This window comes from Haemaphysalis longicornis, unplaced genomic scaffold, assembly GCF_048455015.1.
Source record: "Haemaphysalis longicornis isolate Haplotype H1 unplaced genomic scaffold, Haemaphysalis longicornis Haplotype H1 scaffold_12, whole genome shotgun sequence".
Lineage (NCBI taxonomy): Eukaryota > Metazoa > Arthropoda > Arachnida > Ixodida > Ixodidae > Haemaphysalis > Haemaphysalis longicornis.
In genome coordinates, this window is record NW_027526225.1 from 114,665,181 (window position 1) to 114,684,797 (window position 19,617).

The 19,617-nt window shown below is 45.7% G+C and overlaps 1 protein-coding gene across 1 annotated transcript in view; it reads left to right on the top strand.

Annotated features, from left to right (window-relative positions):
- Positions 1-19,617, top strand: part of LOC144163317 (uncharacterized) — a gene marked incomplete in the record, with an annotated part of 101,978 nt that overhangs the window by 50,815 nt on the left and 31,546 nt on the right. Inside the window, 6 exon segments of the mRNA XM_077694246.1 lie at positions 4,654-4,926; positions 8,170-8,280; positions 10,663-10,718; positions 13,468-13,573; positions 13,843-13,941; positions 14,664-14,786. Of these exon segments, the coding sequence (XP_077550372.1) occupies positions 4,654-4,926; positions 8,170-8,280; positions 10,663-10,718; positions 13,468-13,573; positions 13,843-13,941; positions 14,664-14,786 (768 nt within the window).

Here is a 19,617-nt window from a genome sequence, read left to right on the forward strand (position 1 = left end):
AGTCACCTAAGCTGCTTGAAATGCCAAAACTAAATAAAAGTGTAAACTTGTTGTACAATATATACCTTATATTACAAAGGTCGGCGGAGCCCGTTCCGTGGCCCAGTGGTCTGGGGCGCTAGGTATGTCGCAGCAAGTGTTTTGCAAATCACGAGTTCGAGTCCCCGTGGGTGCGTGCTTTTTTTTTTTTTTTTTTTTTTGTAAGTTAGCTTTTTTGTTTTCTGCTGATGTTTTCTACATTGAGTTCACCTTTTTTTGGGCTGCAACGTTCATGGTTCCACGAACTAGTTCACAGAACGCGCGCAGGCTGGCACTGGCGCGCTAGCGAGTTCTCGTTGGCGTGCTGTTGCCATAAGCACCGACTGCTTGCGGGCAGTGGGCACAGGCCAGAATCAACAGACCCTTGGCCTGGTGCGAACACGCTTTTTACGGTACAGGCATGAGTGAGGCAAGCTCCAAATATGGGGGAAAAGCGCATGACATTTTGGCGTCTGCGGGTACGCGGAGGGCGTCCATGCACTGTGTAGGCCTCGGCTAGTGAATGCTACGATTCCAAGCCGTCCTGGGAGGCTTATCTTTATGCATTTTTACAGCTGACAACATGGCAGAAGCGCGGTTTGATGATTACTGAGTTATTGAGAATGCCCATCCAACAACGCCACCGGTTGTGTTTTACAGAACCGAAACCGAAACTTGTTTGGTTGCTCACCTTGGGCATCGTCCAATCACGGTGCCCGATCCTCCCAACGTCACAGCTTTAGTTGGTGCAGCCGCCGCAAACCGCGCATGGTAGTTTTTCTTCTTTCGCGCTTTGTAAAATAATTACCGATTTGTCAACCGGATAAACGATGAAAAGTGTGCTAATTTGAGCCAGTCTACGCAGTGCAAGCAAAAACGGGAGCTTGACAAATTCACTTCAGTGTCCCTTTAACAGGGGTGAGACAGCTGCGCATATTGCGCCTTTCTGATACAATTTCATTTTCCTGCGCCAAGCTGCTCCAAAAGCACGAAAATGGCGAAAATTGCGCCAAACTGCTCCAGAAGAGCCTCAACGGCACGGATTTTGATGCTCATGTGAGTTTCGGCGTGGACGAAAGCCTCCCGCATCCCGGTCACCGCTTTTATCGTCGGTCAATCACAAACACAGAAATGGCACAAATAGAAAGACTGAAACGAAGCAAGCGATAGCTTCTAAAACTCGATTCGCTTTCCATCCGGGTTTTGCTGAAACGGCCTTCTCGATTAGGCATCGCTGTGGCAACAAACATGGCCGCCGCCTGATCTGGCTGCTACTAACGCGCTCAGTGCGTATCGCCGATATTTTTCCTGGTTTATTTTACGCTATCAGCTGGGTTCCAGTCTATTCATTCTATCTGTTGTGGCTCTGAACAGTGACGTTAACGCGGGGATATGGTTTGAGATTGGTGCCAGATTACGGGAAGTTGGGCGGCTCGAAAAAAGTTCATTGAAATGTGGGGTCTACGACTTTGGCGTGGTTTGTCCTTGAGTGCGAAACGCGGTGCGCGCGTCTATAATCAGGTTCGTGAAGCGAATTTTTTGGCTTGTTGTGCTGTTGTAAAATGCTGCGGTGTTGCTGTGCTTTGAAGCGCGATCGCGAGCCTCGGGGATGGAACGGTCGGCACGAAAGTTGCGGGCTGTGCTGCGGCGCCGCGACCTGTTCAGGCAGCGCCCAATAGCTGCAGGACTACACGGTTGCCATAGAACGCGACTATAACACTTGATGTATGCAAAGTGAAATTTAATGCGAAAATCTAGGTGGCATTAACGCTACTCAAATGACCATAGGGTGAACCTGCGTCCCGGGGACTGAAACGGGTAGGCTGGTAGGGCTATGTGACCGTTAGCTCGAAGCTGCTCAACTGTTGCCGTGACTACAGTCGTTCGTACAACGCAGCCTGGGATTACAAAAATAATAATTTTAGCATTAAAACAGCAAAAAAAAACGACACAATTGCGGAGCCCTTAAATTTGATAAGTTTTAGCAGTCCGTCTGTTCCGTCGAGTACGTAGTTACCGTGCTCACCGGGACTCGTCTGGGCACTTGGGCATTCGTAGCCGTAGGGGGATTAGTTCCGCGGACCTGCCTTCGCCTTGTCCGCGCCTCCTTGCCCTTCCGCGCGCGCGCAGGCGCAGACCGGTCCGGTAAACCCGGTAACAAAGTAACACGGACTGCTAAAACTCTCTAATGTTAACGGCAGTTTTGTTGTCAGTGTTGCGTGCAGGCGCAACACAATATCACCAGTTAGGAAAAAGGTAGTGCAGTTAGTACTTTGTGATACTCTTAAAAACTCTTTCAGGTAAGGCTGTTTGAGTGTTCTGTGTATTCAAAACTGATTGAGATGTGCACTTGACCCTGCAAATTGCTGAAATAATGATTTTTTAAGCTCACAAGACGATATATTAAATGTCCTTAACTGCTCCAAATCAAGATTCTTCTGCTCCAAAATCGAAATTTTGCTGCTCCGAAAACTGCTCCCAAATCTGTTTGGGCTGTCTCACCCCTGCTTTAAGGAAAGACGGGGATGAGGGGTGATTTGAGCTAAAACACACTTTGTGTGGCTGGCGCCCCATATGTACACCGCGTTATGAATGTGAATTCTCAGTGTAAGGAAAAATGTAAATTTGTGGACATCCTAGCAATATCGCGTAATGATGTTATACTAACACACCTGCACTGATATCGCATGGATGTCCGCAAGCAGATGATCTTGGGTGAAACATTGTATGGACATCACATGAATGTCCTGAAATGACATTGGATATTGTGACCATTTGTGGTTTTCCTATGGACTTTCGTGGTTTGCAGGGGTGGAAAGCTTTAGATGCCAGGGAACAAGCTTTCGCCACCATTTCATTGTCTTTCGACAAAATGCGTAGCTCACAGAGTAATGATTTGCACCGTGATGTCTCCACTGCCGTTGTGGTCTTCGTCATTCGCTTTTGTCGAATCACTGTCGCCGCTAAATTACACTTAAACCCGGATGTAACGAAGCTGACAAGAATTCGCAATTTTTCGCAAGAAGCAAGGTCACCTACCTCCGTATTCACAAGCGTAATTTAAGTATCACTTTAGCCGTACGCTGAAAGGGTGCCATTTTGCAAACTAAACAATTTTTTCTGCGGTCCAAATTGTTGAGAGGGTGTTAGCTGTGGTGCTGCTACACTGGGCTGCTGCATTCTTGTTTCTCGCCGACAAAGATAGCATTTAAAATAGTCGGCTTGGAAACACAACATGTTTTATTTTCTGGCAGCAGAACTCCCATAGGCACCTACTTCACACAGGCATTATTTTGAGGAAAAGGCTTGCGTTTACGCGACCATGACTTCCACTTGGCTACTACCATTTGACGAGACGGTTCTTTTTGCCTAACGACCGCAATATGCCCGGCTATCTTGCGTCTTTTGACCATCGAGAAATTCAGCGTAATCTTATACCTGTTCTTTTTTGTTTCCGTCCTCACGGTGTTGTGCTTTTAGTTTGACACATTGCAAATTCTACTGCGACTCCAGTCCTGTGATGCGCGAGCTGAGTTGACCAGGGATTGTTGGCCCACTTTTGTTCAAGCATTATTGGTGGGGCCCTGCAGCACTTCCCATTGACTACTCGGAATGTATTTTGGGGTAAAGTTCATTGTCCCAGCAATCTCCTTTTGAAAGAATTATGAAAATTCATTCACTGTCCCCAAACCTATGGGTGATATATGACAGGCCAGGGAGTTTTTCCCTTTTTTCCAAAACGTGGAGGGGTTTATTTCCGGTCTGGTGCCACATAAAGCCAGGCATATGACTGCCTGGTTGCAAGCGCACGCTCAGGCTGGTAGGGCGTTTTTGAAGCAATAAACGTTTGTTGTCGTGTGGTCTTGATTGAGTTCGTCACTCAAACTCCGCGCGCTCAAAACACAAACGAAACTCCAAAACTGTGCGTACAGGTCCAGGCACAGAAGAGTTTGGTACACAGCACCGACAACACCGGCGCGCGGAGCGGCGCTCAGCAAATGGACATCAGCATGATCATCCCGTGATAGACAAAAGTGACGCGACAGCGCTCGTCAAACTTGCGACGTCACTTCACGCGCGCGGCCCCACAAGCGGCGACTGGGCGCTGGCGTGCTCGCAAACGGGTGCACGTAGCCAGAGCTACAGGCGTAACAGCTGCCCAGAAAGGCAGTGTTGGCAGAAATAAAGTTCCATGCACGGGAAAAGAAGTGATAATATAGCCCGGAATTGAGAAGTCGCCATCAGGACTTTATTGAAAGCGGTGATCGATTTTCCGCCGCAATGGTAGGCCTAGCACCTTCAGGCAGCTCAGCCGTTCAGCTCCGGCAGCGGCAAGGTCGAAACAGCGCCCCCACCGCACTCCGCAGTGATTTGACGTCCGCACAAAGCGGTGAGGTCATGCTGGTATTCTGTCATATGCGCCTTTTGGGATGTGAACGCGGGAATTTAAAACAAATGATTTTCAGGCCGTTCAGTGTAATGAATTACCCCACACTGAAGTATTTAAAGTGCTGTTTCGAGTTCGCCAGACCATTAAGCACCAATAAAAGCAGTTAAAAGTTGAACGTAAAATTTTCGTGTCAGTACTCCTTTAAGAGTCCCCCCCCCCCCCTTCTTTTTTTTAATAATTTGCAGGATTGTCAGCCCAACCTGCAGGACCACAAGTGCGTGCACTAGTGCCATCCATGGAGGAAGTGGCAGACGTGGAGGTTCCCGTTGCAACACTGTCTCTCTCCGACACCGAGACCGACACCAACACTCAGATCCCACCTCCCGCATCCTCGGATACGTCCATCAACGTCCAATCTCTGGCAGACGCCCTCTCTCAAGCCGCCGTTGACATCCCATCCTCCACTGGTGCTCCCCTTGCAAATGCGCCAGCATCTGGAGGCTCGAAGGACATTGAAGGTGCCTGCCCGCCCTTTGCTGAGTATTCGCAGCAAACTTGCGGGGGCACTGAGCGGGGCACTGATGCACTGGGCGGGGATGATGGTTTTGACGGCGACTGTGGCATCCAGTGAAAAGGCAGGAAGGAAAACAGAACAGCGTTAGTTGTAGATTTTGTAACGTCACGTTAAGAGGCTGTAAATAAAGTAACCCTTTTGGGGGGCCTACCAGAGTTTGGTCTCCAAGCAGTGGTTTCTTACCAAGTCCTTGCAATCGCTCCTTACAATTGCTAATTTATGCGTGAACCATGACCTTTCAGTCTAAATTAAATTTGAGGTGGTTAGTTTTGAATAGTAGCTAATCAAATGTTGAATGATTTTATAGCAGTTTTTTGACTCCAAGTTCAAATAAAGTTCCAGTGAAAGATAGGCGTTTTTGTTTTCTTGTGTGAGGTTAACAATTCTACATTTTTTCAATTATTTCAAACCCAAGAATTCATGTACGTCTGGATTGGGGCCATACAGATAAGTTGCACTGTGTTATCACTATCTAAAGAAACTATGACATTTTTGTATTGCTGTGGCCAATGCTTGGAACCATATAGCAGCTAAAGTAGAGAATGAAATGCAGAAAAGGTGTTTATTCTGAGGACCCTGTGGCATTGCTCGTTGCAAGATTGGTGTTACACCTCAGCGCAAGCAGAAAAAGCGAAGGATGGAACCATCTTTTGGCACGGCATGCAGCTGCCGCATATCTTCCCGTTTTGCATGCCCTGCTAAAGTTGCACGTCGGGGACCCTTGTGCCAAAATGAGGTAGTAAAAGGTAATAAGATTATGAGTGTATGAACACTTAAAATTTTCAAATATCAAAGTTAATAATGCGATATCCAATTTTTCTTTGAATCGAATAGCACTGTCAGAAAATATGAATGAGGTTTCAAGGTACAGTGTAGACCATTTGTAAAATAACTACTTTACAGTAAATAAGTACTACTACTTAAGTAAGTACCGCTCATAATATGGTTGCCGGAAGCACAATACCGTTTATAGTGCGGTTTTTTGAAGGGTTCGCTGGTCGACTGGCATAGCTGGGGCATTGTTTTAGGGTCGCAGGAAAGAATAAAAAAGACTGAATCTGACTCAGTGCTCCAACTTAGATCCAGGAAAGAAAAAAAAATAGGCGCACTTTAGTTCGAGTGTTGTGCTTGCACGCACCTGATAACCACAACTGTCCTTGCTTGACTTGCCTCGGAAGATAGCGTGCCCTTCTGCTCCCCTGTCCTCTCCTCTCGTGGTAAGTTCTTTCTACGATAACGTTGTGCAGATAAGCAGCCGCCTATTCCTTTTCGAACGTCTGGAGATAGCATGGCGCGATGCCTAAGGCTTCCCCTACCCGTACACTGTGCACCTTTGGCATGGAGATCCAATGTGAGATGGGGGAAAAAAAGGAAATCCCACTTGCGTTCTTAACACGTTGCCCCTCAGCATCCGTTCATAGATGCTAAAAAACATAGATGGGCTCCCTCAAAACGCAAACACGAAGAAGTTAAAGCTGCACTCGCAGTTTGTAATACAGTGCGGTATCTGGTAAACCCTGGAGTAGCATCTGCGGGGTTTAGCATGCACAAATTGATCGTTTTTTTTAAAGCTCGTAATGATCTTTTCTTCTTTATTTTTCTTTTTTTTCTACATGGGGCAGTATAAATATGGATTTGTCTAGCTCCACACTCCCAGACAGTGAGATAAAGCTTTCTTGACATTTTTTTAGTCGAATTTTTTTATACGTTTATATTAGACATGACATGCTGTTTATGGAACACATATTTGCGAGTCTTGTGAATGCGCGCAAAGATGCGCAAATGTTTTTTAAAAGTAAAATTCTTGAGTTCATACTGCGAAAGGGGGCTGCAAGCAAGCGCTAAGCAGGAGTGGGACTACCACACCACGACGGCATGTAGAGGGCGGGTTATAAGTTAAGCTTATTTTTAATGAGAAAATTGTGTTAATAATATAAATACGTATATTGGCATGTCCTCATTACATTAATAAATACACTGAAGCACTTGTGGTTGATGTCACCCCAAGAAGTGAAAACTGCTGCCATGTAAAATCTCGTATACATTAGGCTAAGAGCAACAGGCTAGGCTCTTTGTGCTTGTGTTATGCCACGTGAAAAAGTTTGAAAACTCCTTTAAACGAGCCTTATTTTTCTTCAGACTAGTTGCTGAAGCATGCTTCAGAAATTGTCAAGTCAACTTCTCTTGTCAGAAATCGCTCAATATTCGCTTAGATCAGAAAATATTCACTTTAAAAAAATCACTATTCGCACACCTCTCATGTGCAGTACGACAAGCAGTGGCTATCTATATGAAGAAACTCTAGAGAGCACAGCTAAGCTAACTGGGGTAGTAGCTGCCTTAGTGTTGCAGCACAACTTGGAACATGGGGGCACTTCTGTGTGGGTAATACTATGGAGGCCAGAAGACCAGGACGACTGCCGTGTGGCAGTTCGTATGTTCTGGTGACCAGGATGCATTTCATCTGCTCACTGACCCACATGAATTTTGCAAGTTGAACAAGTAAAAGCAGATGTGCGACATCAGCACGTCGGCAAGACACCATCAAATGCTGTGTGCTAAAGTGAAAGACTCTGGCATCTTGAGCGGATTTTACTTTTAGCATCTCCTGTTCCTCCATTTCATTATAACCTACTACCTTTGTAGTAAGTAGCTAGCAGAGATTCTGTACTGCCTAAAGTTGCTGCATTTGAGCTCGGCATTTTTCCTCCCCTGTAGTATTTCCTTTTGTAGCAACTGTGAAGATGGCTTCACTTTTTTTTCTTTTTTTTCCCCGTAAGTTTAGGTGGGACAATTGCTCCGTGTTTGCAGTCGAAATATATTTAGCATTGAATTGGAAATCCCCGGTATATATTCATGCGACATGTGAAACAGTTTAAAATTGCTGAACAGTCAGCTCCGACAAGTATTCCACCTCCTAGTGAAAGAAGTTTGTGGCAAGATAACGCGTTGGTTTGAGGTGTTATCACATCAGTAAGGTTACGTGTAAAAAATGGCCATTTTATTGGGCGTGGGAAAAAAAATGTGCTCTTTCAAGAGGAACATAAATGGAATGTGAAGTGGCTTAGGTTTTCCGCTATCAAGAAGTTGATTGGATCACATTCTTGTGTAAAAAATATTACACTGAGACAAATTGAAGCCCAGTTGGTCTTCTTTCCTGATGTGTACCCTGTGAATGGTGTTGCAGGGGGAGGCACGATTGACCTGGAAGAGTGCAGGCAGTTTCGTAGTTCGTACACCAGTTGGTGTGACCAGCCAGGTGGTGCGATTCCGTCGCGGGTAGAGAGTGGCTTTCCCGGTGAGCTGGCCACTTTTGTCTGACCATCATTGTTCTTTATCGGTGCATTCTTGTGCTCCTGCGTGCTTGCACTGTCTGAATGTTTAGCGTGACGCCATGTTTGTTTCTGTATGTTGTGTGCGTACACGCAACAAATTTAACAGCGCAGGAACGGGGGTTGCTGCTACCAACCACTTTGCGCCACGTGGCAACGCGTGCCTGCTGTCAAAATGCATGTGGAGGGCATGTGTATTCCATCAAGAAAAGTAGCCTGACAAAATTGTGCTCTCGATTCCCACGGATTCTCATCACTGTGGTTTCACCTCCATTTCATCACAGCCATTTCCCTTTCTAAAAAAAATTGTTCGCTTAATAAACCGGCGGTTTTTCCCATCTTCTGCACTGCTTCCCTGCCTCGTCTCGAACTTTCCTTATTCTTAAACCCCGTTTGATGCTACGTGATGTTCAAAGGTCTTCAGGCGGGCCAGACCACTTACGTACTCGCAGGCACGTACTCGCAAGTGGGAATTAACCTTGGATGGCCTCGGGTGGCAGCAGTGTGCCAACGCGCCAACCACGAGAAGTCAAAGTTTACGTGGCTGGTGGATCGCAAATTTGAAGCTCCCATCTTGCCACTGATGATGGGAAAACACAATTGACGCACCCCCCCTGGCGATGACCGAAAACCCGCTTTCCTCGCCTGCTTGATCTGAGTTTCTTCTTTTCACGACACTCTCTCCTCCCCTCTCTGTGCTTTCTGATTATCATTGTCTTTCAAAGCGGCGTTGTTGCTCCACACATTTCTTTTTCCATCCTCGTCTTTTGCCATCGTTCGTTTCGCTTTGCCTTGGCAGTTTCACACTCGCCTTTTCCCCTTTCAAGTTGCTCGACCACGTCGGCGTACCTTTCGCGTGTGGGCGCATGGCGCTTGGCTAGCTCAGACGCGTGGAGGGGGAGGGAAGCACAAAATGGAAGTTTATTATTTTTTTTAACTTCGGAATGTTTGCATATTACGCGAGAACGCGCTGAATATCGAAATTTAATCAAGTTCTTAGCCCACCTGTCGCGTGAGACCGTCTGCTAAGCTGACGTTTACCCACCCCCCAGTCATACAACCCGCGGCCATACGACACTTTCACGCGGTCCCTTGAGAGATGTATTATCGGGGTTCCACTGTACGGTGCAACCCAATGGTGATGACTGAACACCCGCTTTCCTCGCCCGCGCAATCCAAGTTTCTTCCTTTCACGACGTTCTCTTTCCCCGTCTGCTCTCTGCTTATCAGTGTCTATCAAAGCTGCATTGTCGCTTTGTTCCTTTTTTTTTTTCCCCGCCTTTTTTTCATTGCTGGCTTGTACTATGGTTCGTTTCACTAGGCCTTGGCAGTTTCACACGCTCACCTTTTCCCCTCTCAATTTGCCCGGCCGCGTCAAGCTTTCTGGCTTATCTCGCGCACACGAGGCACAGGGCTGGCGGTCTAGTGCCACGTGTCATGGGGGTCGCTCTGCGCATGGATGGCTGGCTAATGCAGATGCCATGGAAGAGAGACATCACAAAGTAGCTTTTTTTTTTTTTTCCTACACTTGAGATTCTAGCTAAAAGTTTGCAAATTATGGGAGAATGCGCTTAATATAGTAGTTTGTCCTTCTGTCACGTGAGACTATCTACAAGGCCGGAATTTATCCGTACCGCGATTGTAAAACTGTTTCGCGTGGTCCCTTGAAATTCGTATTATTGGGGTTCCACTGTACCTATAGTTTGCCTCAGATATGCCCGATGTTTCTTTTGTGCTGAATGATATGTGGACATTTAGAAGCCGTGGCATCAGTTTTATTATTTTGGTAGTCTTGCCTATAGATAATTGCTCTTGAAGCATTCTTTCGGCTGTTTCTTGGCTGGATGGTTGGAGTAACAGACAGACACAAATTTTTGTTTATGTAGTCCAAGAAAGACTATCTACCTTAAAAAAGAATGACAAAATTTGTCTTGAAGCATTCTTTTAAGTGTTTTTTTGTCTGGGCAGTTGGAGTAACAGACAAGCAGATGCAAATACTTTGTTTATGTAGTCTACGAAAGTGTGTCGCCCTTCAAAGAATGACAAGGTTCAGGTAATCAGAGCCATTTTTCTGATGCTGTTTACACAGGATTGTGTTAACTGTTGATTCTAGCCTGCTCCCAGTGTGCTACAGTCACAACACAGGGTAAAGCAGGAAAGAGGTTGGAACAGTTTATTTAAACTTACACTTCAATGACTTATGCTCTTGGTACTATAGAAGCCTCACAGTTTTTTTATCCGGACTGGACAGTCTTCCGCTATTGGTATTTCTCTGCCACTTTTCTCTTGCACAATGCAAGCCATTAGCAAGGCTGCTTTGCATTTCGGCCTTCTGTTTCCTTCCTCAGCCAATCCTGAGTATTCTCCTGTGGTTTCTGATGAAGATGACGATGTGGATCATCAGGTATGCTATTTCTGCAGTGCAGAGTACTGTTGTTGTAACTGCATGTGCGCTCTGGTAGGTTTTTTTTAGGCTCTTTACTGGTGGGGGAAATGTGCAGTGGAGCTCTTGTTTTTTTTCTAGGCATTTTTATTTTTGGTATGCATGACTAACTGCGTATAGTGCAGGCATTTCGCTCCCTAGTTATTTTACAACAGCCTCATAATGGCTGCAGTTTTCACTGGTTACTCCCTGCACTTGTGAAAACTAGGGATGCGCAAATATTGATATTTTTGCATACGAATAGTGTGTGAAGAAGGCAAAAGGCTATGTTTGAGTATTTAATCGAAAATCGAATATTTTGACTAGTATTAAAAAAATACAAAACAAAAGGGATTGATAGTTTTATTACCCTTCCAAGGTAAATTGTTAAAACGGCATTGCATTACACTACAGCAGGTTAATAAGACTTGAAAGGGGACACTAATCTTAAAACAACTTCTTTTAATTTTCAAGTAAACTTTGTGAAACTTGTCACTCTTGCTGCCTTATTCCAACTGATTTCAAATATGCCACTATCTTTCCAGTTGGCCAACTAGTTCCCAAGATAATTAGAGATAGTCATTCTTTGCCAAACAATAGACAAAACAGTTTGTTATAAAACTAATCTTTATTTCTAATACTATGAACCCTGGTGAGTGCAGTTATCGAAACAGTTTTTTGATGCATCGCTTGGAACTAATTTTACAGCTCATTGCTTGGAACTAATTTTACAGCTCATTAAACCTTGGTGGCACCAGTGGCAAGGAACCATTTTGAGTGCCCTTTTCCAAGCAATACATTAGGGATGGGCGAATATAGATTTTGAGGTTTGAAGCGAATTCGAAGCGAATAGTGATTTGGTCGAATAATTTTGAATCGAATAGTTCGAATAGTACACATTGCAAATCACAAAGACAAATGAGCAACTTGTGACCTGACTAATGTACACATTTTTTTCTAATAATTAGAACTCACGTAGGCACAGCATTGTGTAAAACTATTACCAGTTGAACATTTATTGCAAAATCTTACACACAGCTTTCCTTTGCTGTATTCACAAGTTTTCATGAAGAAATGCCTGTTGCGCCACATGCTCTAGGTGCAGCAGTTTCCGCCGGCTGCTCATTCACAAGTTTAAGCGCCGCCTAGAAACTCGCAGAGTTAAGCGCCGCCTAGAAGCTCCGTTAAAAAAAGTATTGTAGGCACTAGTATCCTCGGCCGTAGCCAAGCAAAGCGCAAGTGGCTGGCCGCCATTTTGAATAGGCTCGCTTAGTGCGGCGTACTGCCGCGCTGTGCGAGCCTATTCAAAATGGCGGCCTGTACAAGTCTGCTGGCTTGGTGCCGCGATGTTCGGAGCGGTGTCGTTTCAGTGCCGCCTTTTTTTTTTTTTTTTAATTTAAAGTGTGCTGGCAGCCGAGAGCTTCGTCGAACCTCTAGGCAAGGCAGCAACTCGGCAGTGCCGGCACTGATAATAGAAATGTCCGCGTCGGTGGGTCTTGAGCCAAGCCTGGGGTAACTCTCGGAAAGCTTGACCGAAAAGCTTGGCTTTCAGCTGCCTATTCGGGAGCATCGAATAATTCGAAAATATCGAATACCTGCATTCGGATCGAAGCGAATAACGAATAGAGAGCTATTCGATCGAATATTCGACAATACCGAATATTCGCCCATCCCTACAATACATCAAAATCAGTTCCAAGCGATGCATCAAAAAACTACTTTAATAATTGCACTCACCAGGGTTCATAGTATTGGAAAGTATAAGGATTGTAGTTTTATGGCCAAAACTGTTTTGTCTATTGTTTGACCAAACATGACCAATTATCTCTAATTATCTTGGGAAGTAGTTGACCAACTAAAAAAATAATGGCATATTTGAAATCAGTGGGAAAAAAGCAGCAAGTCTGATAAGTTTCACAGAGTTTACTTGAAAATTAAAAGTTGTATTAAGACCAGCGTGTCCCCCCTTAAAGTAATAATGCACTCATTACAAATTATCAAGCAGAGTAAGAAAATTGACCGCCCAGCATGTGTTCACAAAACACGCACTGCTGGGGTGGTGTATCGCGGTGTTTACGGTACAAAGCTGTCTACGGATGCAAGAAATTTATTTCCTAATATGTGCTTCATGAATCGAGTGCACTTTGTCTAGGGAGAATATTTCATTCGTATTTGGAATTTTGAATATTTGTACTCCCCTAGTGAGAACACATACTGAAAATTATAAACCCTGGCTAGCAGCAAAGTAGCAGCTGCACTCTGCAGGCTTTGTGGTCTCTGCGGATTTGTCCCAACAATAGATTTGCACAGACTACTCATTCAACATAGCAACAACAGTGCACAGACTGGACAAAATTAGTGTCCATGGCTAAGGCATTGTGCTGCCGAGCACGAGGATGTGGGTTCGATTCCCGGCCGCGGTGGCCGCTTTTCTGATGGAGGCGAAAAGCAAAAACACCCACGTGTACAGATTTTAGCGCACGTTAAAGATCCCCAGGTGGTCAAAATTAATCCGGAGCCCTCCACTACGGTCGCCTCATCACCTCGTAGCGTCGTCGCATTAAACCCTACAATCAATCAACCGGAATAGTGTCCTACTAGCCCAACTTTTAACCCATTGAGCGACTGCTTATTCTTTGATACCAGCATGGCGAACTTTCCCCAGACCTTTCCGAGCAAAGTGAAGACGTTGTGTGAATTGGCGTTCGGCTTGCATTCTTCTTGTGCGTAGGAACTGGAGCCGGAATCGAAAAACCTGGAGGGATGGAGCGCGGCGACCTCTGTGGATGCCCAGAGCCCACCACAGTCGCATCTCGGTGATTCCGAGGGGGACGAAGGTGGGCGATGTGTGGTGGCTTTTTGATGTCAGTGCAAGTGCGGACATTTAGTTAACTTCTTGGCGTGTGTACCCCTGGTGTGGCTATTTCTTTGGAAAGTGGGACAAACGACGCTTGATCTTGTAACGACCATGCGCTCTACAGGTATTAGGGGTAGGGGGTGAAGTGAATGATCAAGTGCTCTCATCTATTGCACGTGGCTGTTCATCCATTCACGTGGCAAATGGCATTATAAGGGATTGACCTGTTCTTTGATAATTCCATCGCAGCTGGCGACATGTCTGACTTCGACGTTTGCAGTCACGTTTCAAGCATGTACTGTGCGTGGAACTCCGATCTGGATGGCCGGTCGGTGTCAAGCTGCCGAGGTAAGTAGGTGAATGAGTAACAGTTTGTGTCCTTGGCAGACTATCTCGCAAAAAAAAACATTGAATTGACAAGGTGTGTTCATTTTTGTACTTTGGGCAAGCAAAAACGTTGTTTGATTGTCAGTGTCGGACTCACTTTCAGAGTTGCCGTGCGGTAGTCATTTTTAACACGTACTCCGTAGTACGGAGGGTCAATTTTGAGGCACCTTTGTTACTGATCAGAAGCATTGAATACCTCCACCTGTTATGTTTTGGCTGGATAAAAGATTCTACTCAGTTACGATGCGATAGCAACTTCCTAGTGAGTGAACCCAGCCGGCAAACTGCAACTGCGACATCGCAGAGTGTTCAAAAGAAACAGAGAGCCCACAAGGTTCTGTGCAGTTTGTGAACTTGAAGACATAGTCAAATGAGTGGCTGGAACTCCTGTAATGCCAAAACAAAGAGCACTCAATTGGTATCTGAAATGACTGATTATAAGCATGCCAACGTTTCTTTCTTTTTTTCTGCTCCTGTGAGAAGCAGGTGTAATCTCTTGTAGTTGTTGGTGGTGTGGTGTTAGTTTTTGTGGCCACAGATCAGTCTTTGTAATAAGGGTGTAAAGAAACAGTGCAAAGGAGATTAGTTAAGTACCTCAGTTCTTTTTGTTCCCCCCTGCCCCCCTCCCTAGAAATGTTGCTGTTTGATAAATACGGATGTGCGCTCCTGTGGTGCTGTTTCAGGTGCAGAAGCATCAGGTGTTTCAGGAGCAGAAATGTCGGAATGGGAATCGACCAGTGTAATGAGCGACTGGACGGATTTTGACGCCATGCTGGCGTCGGACTCTGAGTCGGAGGATGGCAAAGGTGATTGCGCACATACTTCTCCCAGTGGCCGTCCTTTGAGAAATATGGAGCGGCGTACTGGAAGAGCTTAAGGGGGCCTTAAAGGCAAAATACGAGTCCGTTTGAAATAACTAGCCTTTGGTAACTAACTCAGCTTAATTCCAGCCACAAAGGACTCTTTTTTTTTTTTTTTTTAACTGAAAATACGCATGAAATGTTCAAAAACTTACATACTTTGCACCGCAGTGACATAATATGGCCCAGCACTAAATGCATAGTTATGAACTACATGTTAGCGTTCAAGTGATATGATGAAACGGAATTAGAAGCCGCCCCACTGCAATTGCCCAGTCGTACTTCTTGCCGGGGTCTTGGGTCGGTGACTGCGAATCACATTCTGTGACAACGTTAAGAAATTACCAGAAAATGGCTTGCGAGTTGCCTCTGATTTGCGTGTTCTTTTTTCGTTTTTAACCCTTTGAGGGTGCGAGCGAGCGAAGCAACTTTATTAAAAATGCCAGCAGAACGATTAGCCGTCCCATGTAAGGAAGGCGTCGCCGTGATGCGGCCATGACGTCTTCCCGGCTGTTGGCGTCTCTACTCCGGCCGCGGCCTCACTACCCCCTTTGGTCGACTACGCCTGCCCCTGTTTTGGGATGGCAGCCTCCCTCCGGTTTCGCTCGGTCGTTGCCTTTCGAGGGCCGCCGAGATCTGCTGGACGGCCTGGGCTTGGTGTTCTTGATCGTAGCAACGCATTGCGGCCTTGAGCCGCGGCAGGATCGTTGTAGCTTGGTGTGGGTTCTTGGCACAGTCTCAAAGGATATGAGCTGCAGTGGCTCTCTCCTTTCGGCACACACAACAAAGGTCACTTACATAAACACTCGGACATATGTGCTTCAGCAGAACCGGGGTTAGTAACGACCCTGTCTGTAGTTGTCGATATATTACTGCTTCCTCACGGGTGAAGCCCGCATGAGGTGGTGGCATAGTCCTTCTATCTAGTCTGTACCACTTCACGATTTCATTGTTAGAGGTCATCCTGTCCTTTGTTTCCCACCACCACGTCGGGTCGACCGCAGTAGCAGCGGCACGGTTGGTTAGTCCTCGCGCCGCCGCGTTTGCCGTCTAGTTGTGGTTTGCGTTGCCGCGATCTGAGACATCACTGCCCATGTGCGCCGGAAACCACCTAATCACAACACACCTACTTTCACTCGCGAAATCGACCGCACGCAACACACGTGCGGCTTCACCACACACTCTTCCTCTGGCGTAGTTTTTCACTGCCGTCCTAGAATCACAGAGCACAGTCGTGCACTCGGGGTCGGCGATGGCTAGGGCAATGGCCACTTCCTCGGCTCGATGCGCCGCTCGAGTCCGCACACTCGCCGCCGTCCGTATTGCGCCGGTCGCTGCCCCTGCAACTGCTGCGGCGAATGCTCTTCTGCCGTCTGGATACTCTGCCGCATCCACAAACACAGCACCCGCCGTCTTTGGCATGGAGATCGATGAGCGCCTTGGCCCTCGCCGCCCGCTGCTCCTTGTTGAACTCGGGGTTCATATTTCTTGGCGCAGGGCATACCCGCAACCGTCCGCAACATGCACGTCTGTATTCTCGGGTCCCCCTTCCTTTGGCTCCAGGCCTAGGTCACGCAGCACTTGTCTGCCCGTTGTTGTTTCCGATAGCCGCACAAGCTGGGCGGTCCTCTGCGCCTCGGCGATTTTTTCCAAGGTGTTATGCACTCCCAGGGCCAGGAACTTTTCGGTGCTTGTGCAGTCGAGAAGTCCGAGTGCTGCCTTGTACGCTTTGCGTATGAGTGCGTTGATCTTAGTAACGCTCGCATTGCCTCCAGTTGTGGAAAGCAGCAACGTACTTTAAGGGTCGAATTTTTTCGCCCAATGCGACCCCCCAGGTTCGATTTTTTTTATTGCTGATTTAAATTCTTTGGATGAATCTATTTCGGCAAAAAATTATCGTAATTTTTTCAGGCTGACCATAAAGTGACAAAAAAATCGTTTGTATTGTTACATACATGTGGTTTATTCATGAGTAACACAGGAAAAATTTTAAATAAAAACGAGAGAGTAACCAAGCCGTCACCTTTTGAGGGAATCGAAATCGCATAGACATCAGATAGACACCTCTCCTTTCTGTTTATTTTAGGTAGTTAGGATTTAAAAACACTTTTAAGAATTTTTAGAAAATATGATTAAAATCAATTCCTAATCCTAATGTGTGCTATCACCTTGCCCAGAGTCATATGAATGCGAACTCCTGATAATTAAAACTTCGGATAATTCAAACGAAATCCTGGGGTTCCTTCGAGTTTGAATTATTGCTAGTCGACTGTATCTCGATATTTTCTTCGACGTTTGTAGTAAAATAGGTATAATTGTTATGGGAACTAAGCAGTTTTTTTTAATGAACCAGACTTGTATTTTGTCTTCATGGCCCCTTTAATTAATTAAGCTGTCTGCATGTGCTGTACAAATATCTTTAAAAGTATTGGGAATGCTTCGCAGAAATTGGTTCGTTTCCTTTAGATGACCGGCAGCACAGCCTTCTTTAGATACCAAAGTGTATTAAGAAATTGTAGATGCTTTGCAGATATTGCCTTGTCTCCTTTGGGTGACGGAAAACACAGCTTTCTTTAGATATTGAAGTGAAGTGCGCAGGTACAGGGGGGATTAGAAGAAATACGAACAACAGAGCCCACAGCCTCCGATGCATGCCGCCCCATCTGCTTGCACTGTCAGTGAACTGCGCGCATGTGTAGTTCTTTCAGGGCATTTGAGAGAGTGGCCTACTGTTAGGGGAAATACGTGATAAAGAAGCGATGCTGTTCATTTATATTGGGGCGTCTTTTTATGTTGTGTCACCACTGAGCAGGCTGTTATCTACTGCATTCGGGAGGCAAGCACGCAGCAGGCTGATTGCAGCAAGCATGATGCCCTTTAACGATCATCCTGCTCAGTGGTGACGCAGCGTGAAGAGGCTCATCAGAATAAACGACCGGCGTCACTTCTTGATCAAACATTTTCCATAAATGTAGGCCACACTCTCAAACACCCTCAAAGGAGTGCACATGCGCGCAGTTTACTGATTTTGTAGCCAGATGGATGGTGCGGAATGCGTCGGAGCCTGTGCGCTCCGTGTTTCGCATTTCTTTTAATCCCCCCTGTACTTCTGGGCAAATCATTAGGATGACATATATTGCTCAGCTGTTAGTGTAAACCAAGCGAGGCAAAAGCATGGAAGAAATAATTTCTTGCATGAAAGAAATAACATGGGAGAAAAGCTTAATTTAGGAGCATTGGTTCATTGCGTGAGTGGCCTGCATAGTTGATGAGTAATTTTTGTTTTTAGTAACTCTGGTCTTAAAACAGCCCCTGTTAATTTTCAAGTAAACTTTGTGAAACATGTCAGTCTTGCTGCTTTATCACCCACTGATTTCAAATATGGCATTATTTTTTGAGCAAGTCATAGTTCCCCAGGTAATTAGAGGTAATTAGCCCTTTTTGAAGAAACAATAGCCAAAGCAGTGGTGGTCATAAAACTGTAATCTTTGTTATATTTTCCAATGCTATGAACCCTAGTGAGTGCAATAAGAGAATCGGTTTTTTGATGCATTGCTTGGAACTAATTTTACAGCTCAGTAAACTTCGGTGTTTGAAATGGGCACTCAAAATGATCCTTGCCACTGGTGCCACCAAAGTTTTAAAGGAGCCATTTAGGCAAAATACAAGTTTGTGTTATTCGAAAGATTCAGTTTTTTATAGTGCCTCCAGCGCTTGTCCGAATGCAAACAATGCTTTATTCACAGAGAAATTAATCAGTTTAAGTTAAAATTTTGATTTTCCCACTAAATCGTGTGTTTTCGTGGTCTGCAATGACATCACAGAAACCGACCGCTCTGCAGCCTAGGGTCCCTTGATTCACGCGTCCGCCGTCGGGGTGGAGACACGTATACGCTGGTGCCTCCATTTTGGTTCGCTCGCTCGCGGCCGAAGCAAGTCATTGTATCAAAACCGCGCTAAAATTATCACTGCAACGCGGTGAACTGGCGAAGTTTGAATCATCTTATCTGTTGCTGGGTCTCGTGGGAAACGAAAAGAACATGTTGAGCACGTTGACCCAATTGCAGCCGCACGTGACCGTTCAAAGGGTGTCTCCACCCTGTACGGCAGCGCTGGCATCCTGGCATCGAGGTACTCGCGCGTATGTTTACATTACTGCACCTAGATTGCGCCACCATACCGTGGCATGCCGTTTTCTGCCATTGGTGGTTTTCTTTTTCTTTCTCTTTTTTTTTTTTTAATCGTATTTAAATTTGGCTTGTCATTGTTCTGGGAGAAGATCGTTTCGTGAAACATAGTGCTCACTCGACAAATATGGTTAAGTAAAACACCGTTGCGTCAATCAATCGGCCAGTGTCGTCTGAGACAACCCCAAAGCCCTGCAGTTCTGTGCAGCTAAACAAGCATAGTGCGCGCAGTACCAACAGCAGTACGCATCGGTACTTCTATGTTTACATGTGCCTTTGTAACTTACAATATTTGTTCCACCATTCTTACGGCTTTTAAGAGAATGTGCCCTAAATTTAAACGCAAATAGCTCGTTCGGCAAGCTTATAAGCTCTACCTAATTTGCGTCTGCTTGTGCCGGCCTCCACCATTCTTATGGCTTTTAAGAGAATGTGCCCTAAATTTAAACGCAAATAGCTCGTTCGGCAAGCTTATAAGCTCTACCTAATTTGCGTCTGCTTGTGCCGGCCTCCACCAATCCGAGAGCTGTCACATGTGACATCATAGGTTCTGTTGCGCGAAATGAGCTAGTGGGTCGCATGGCCATTCC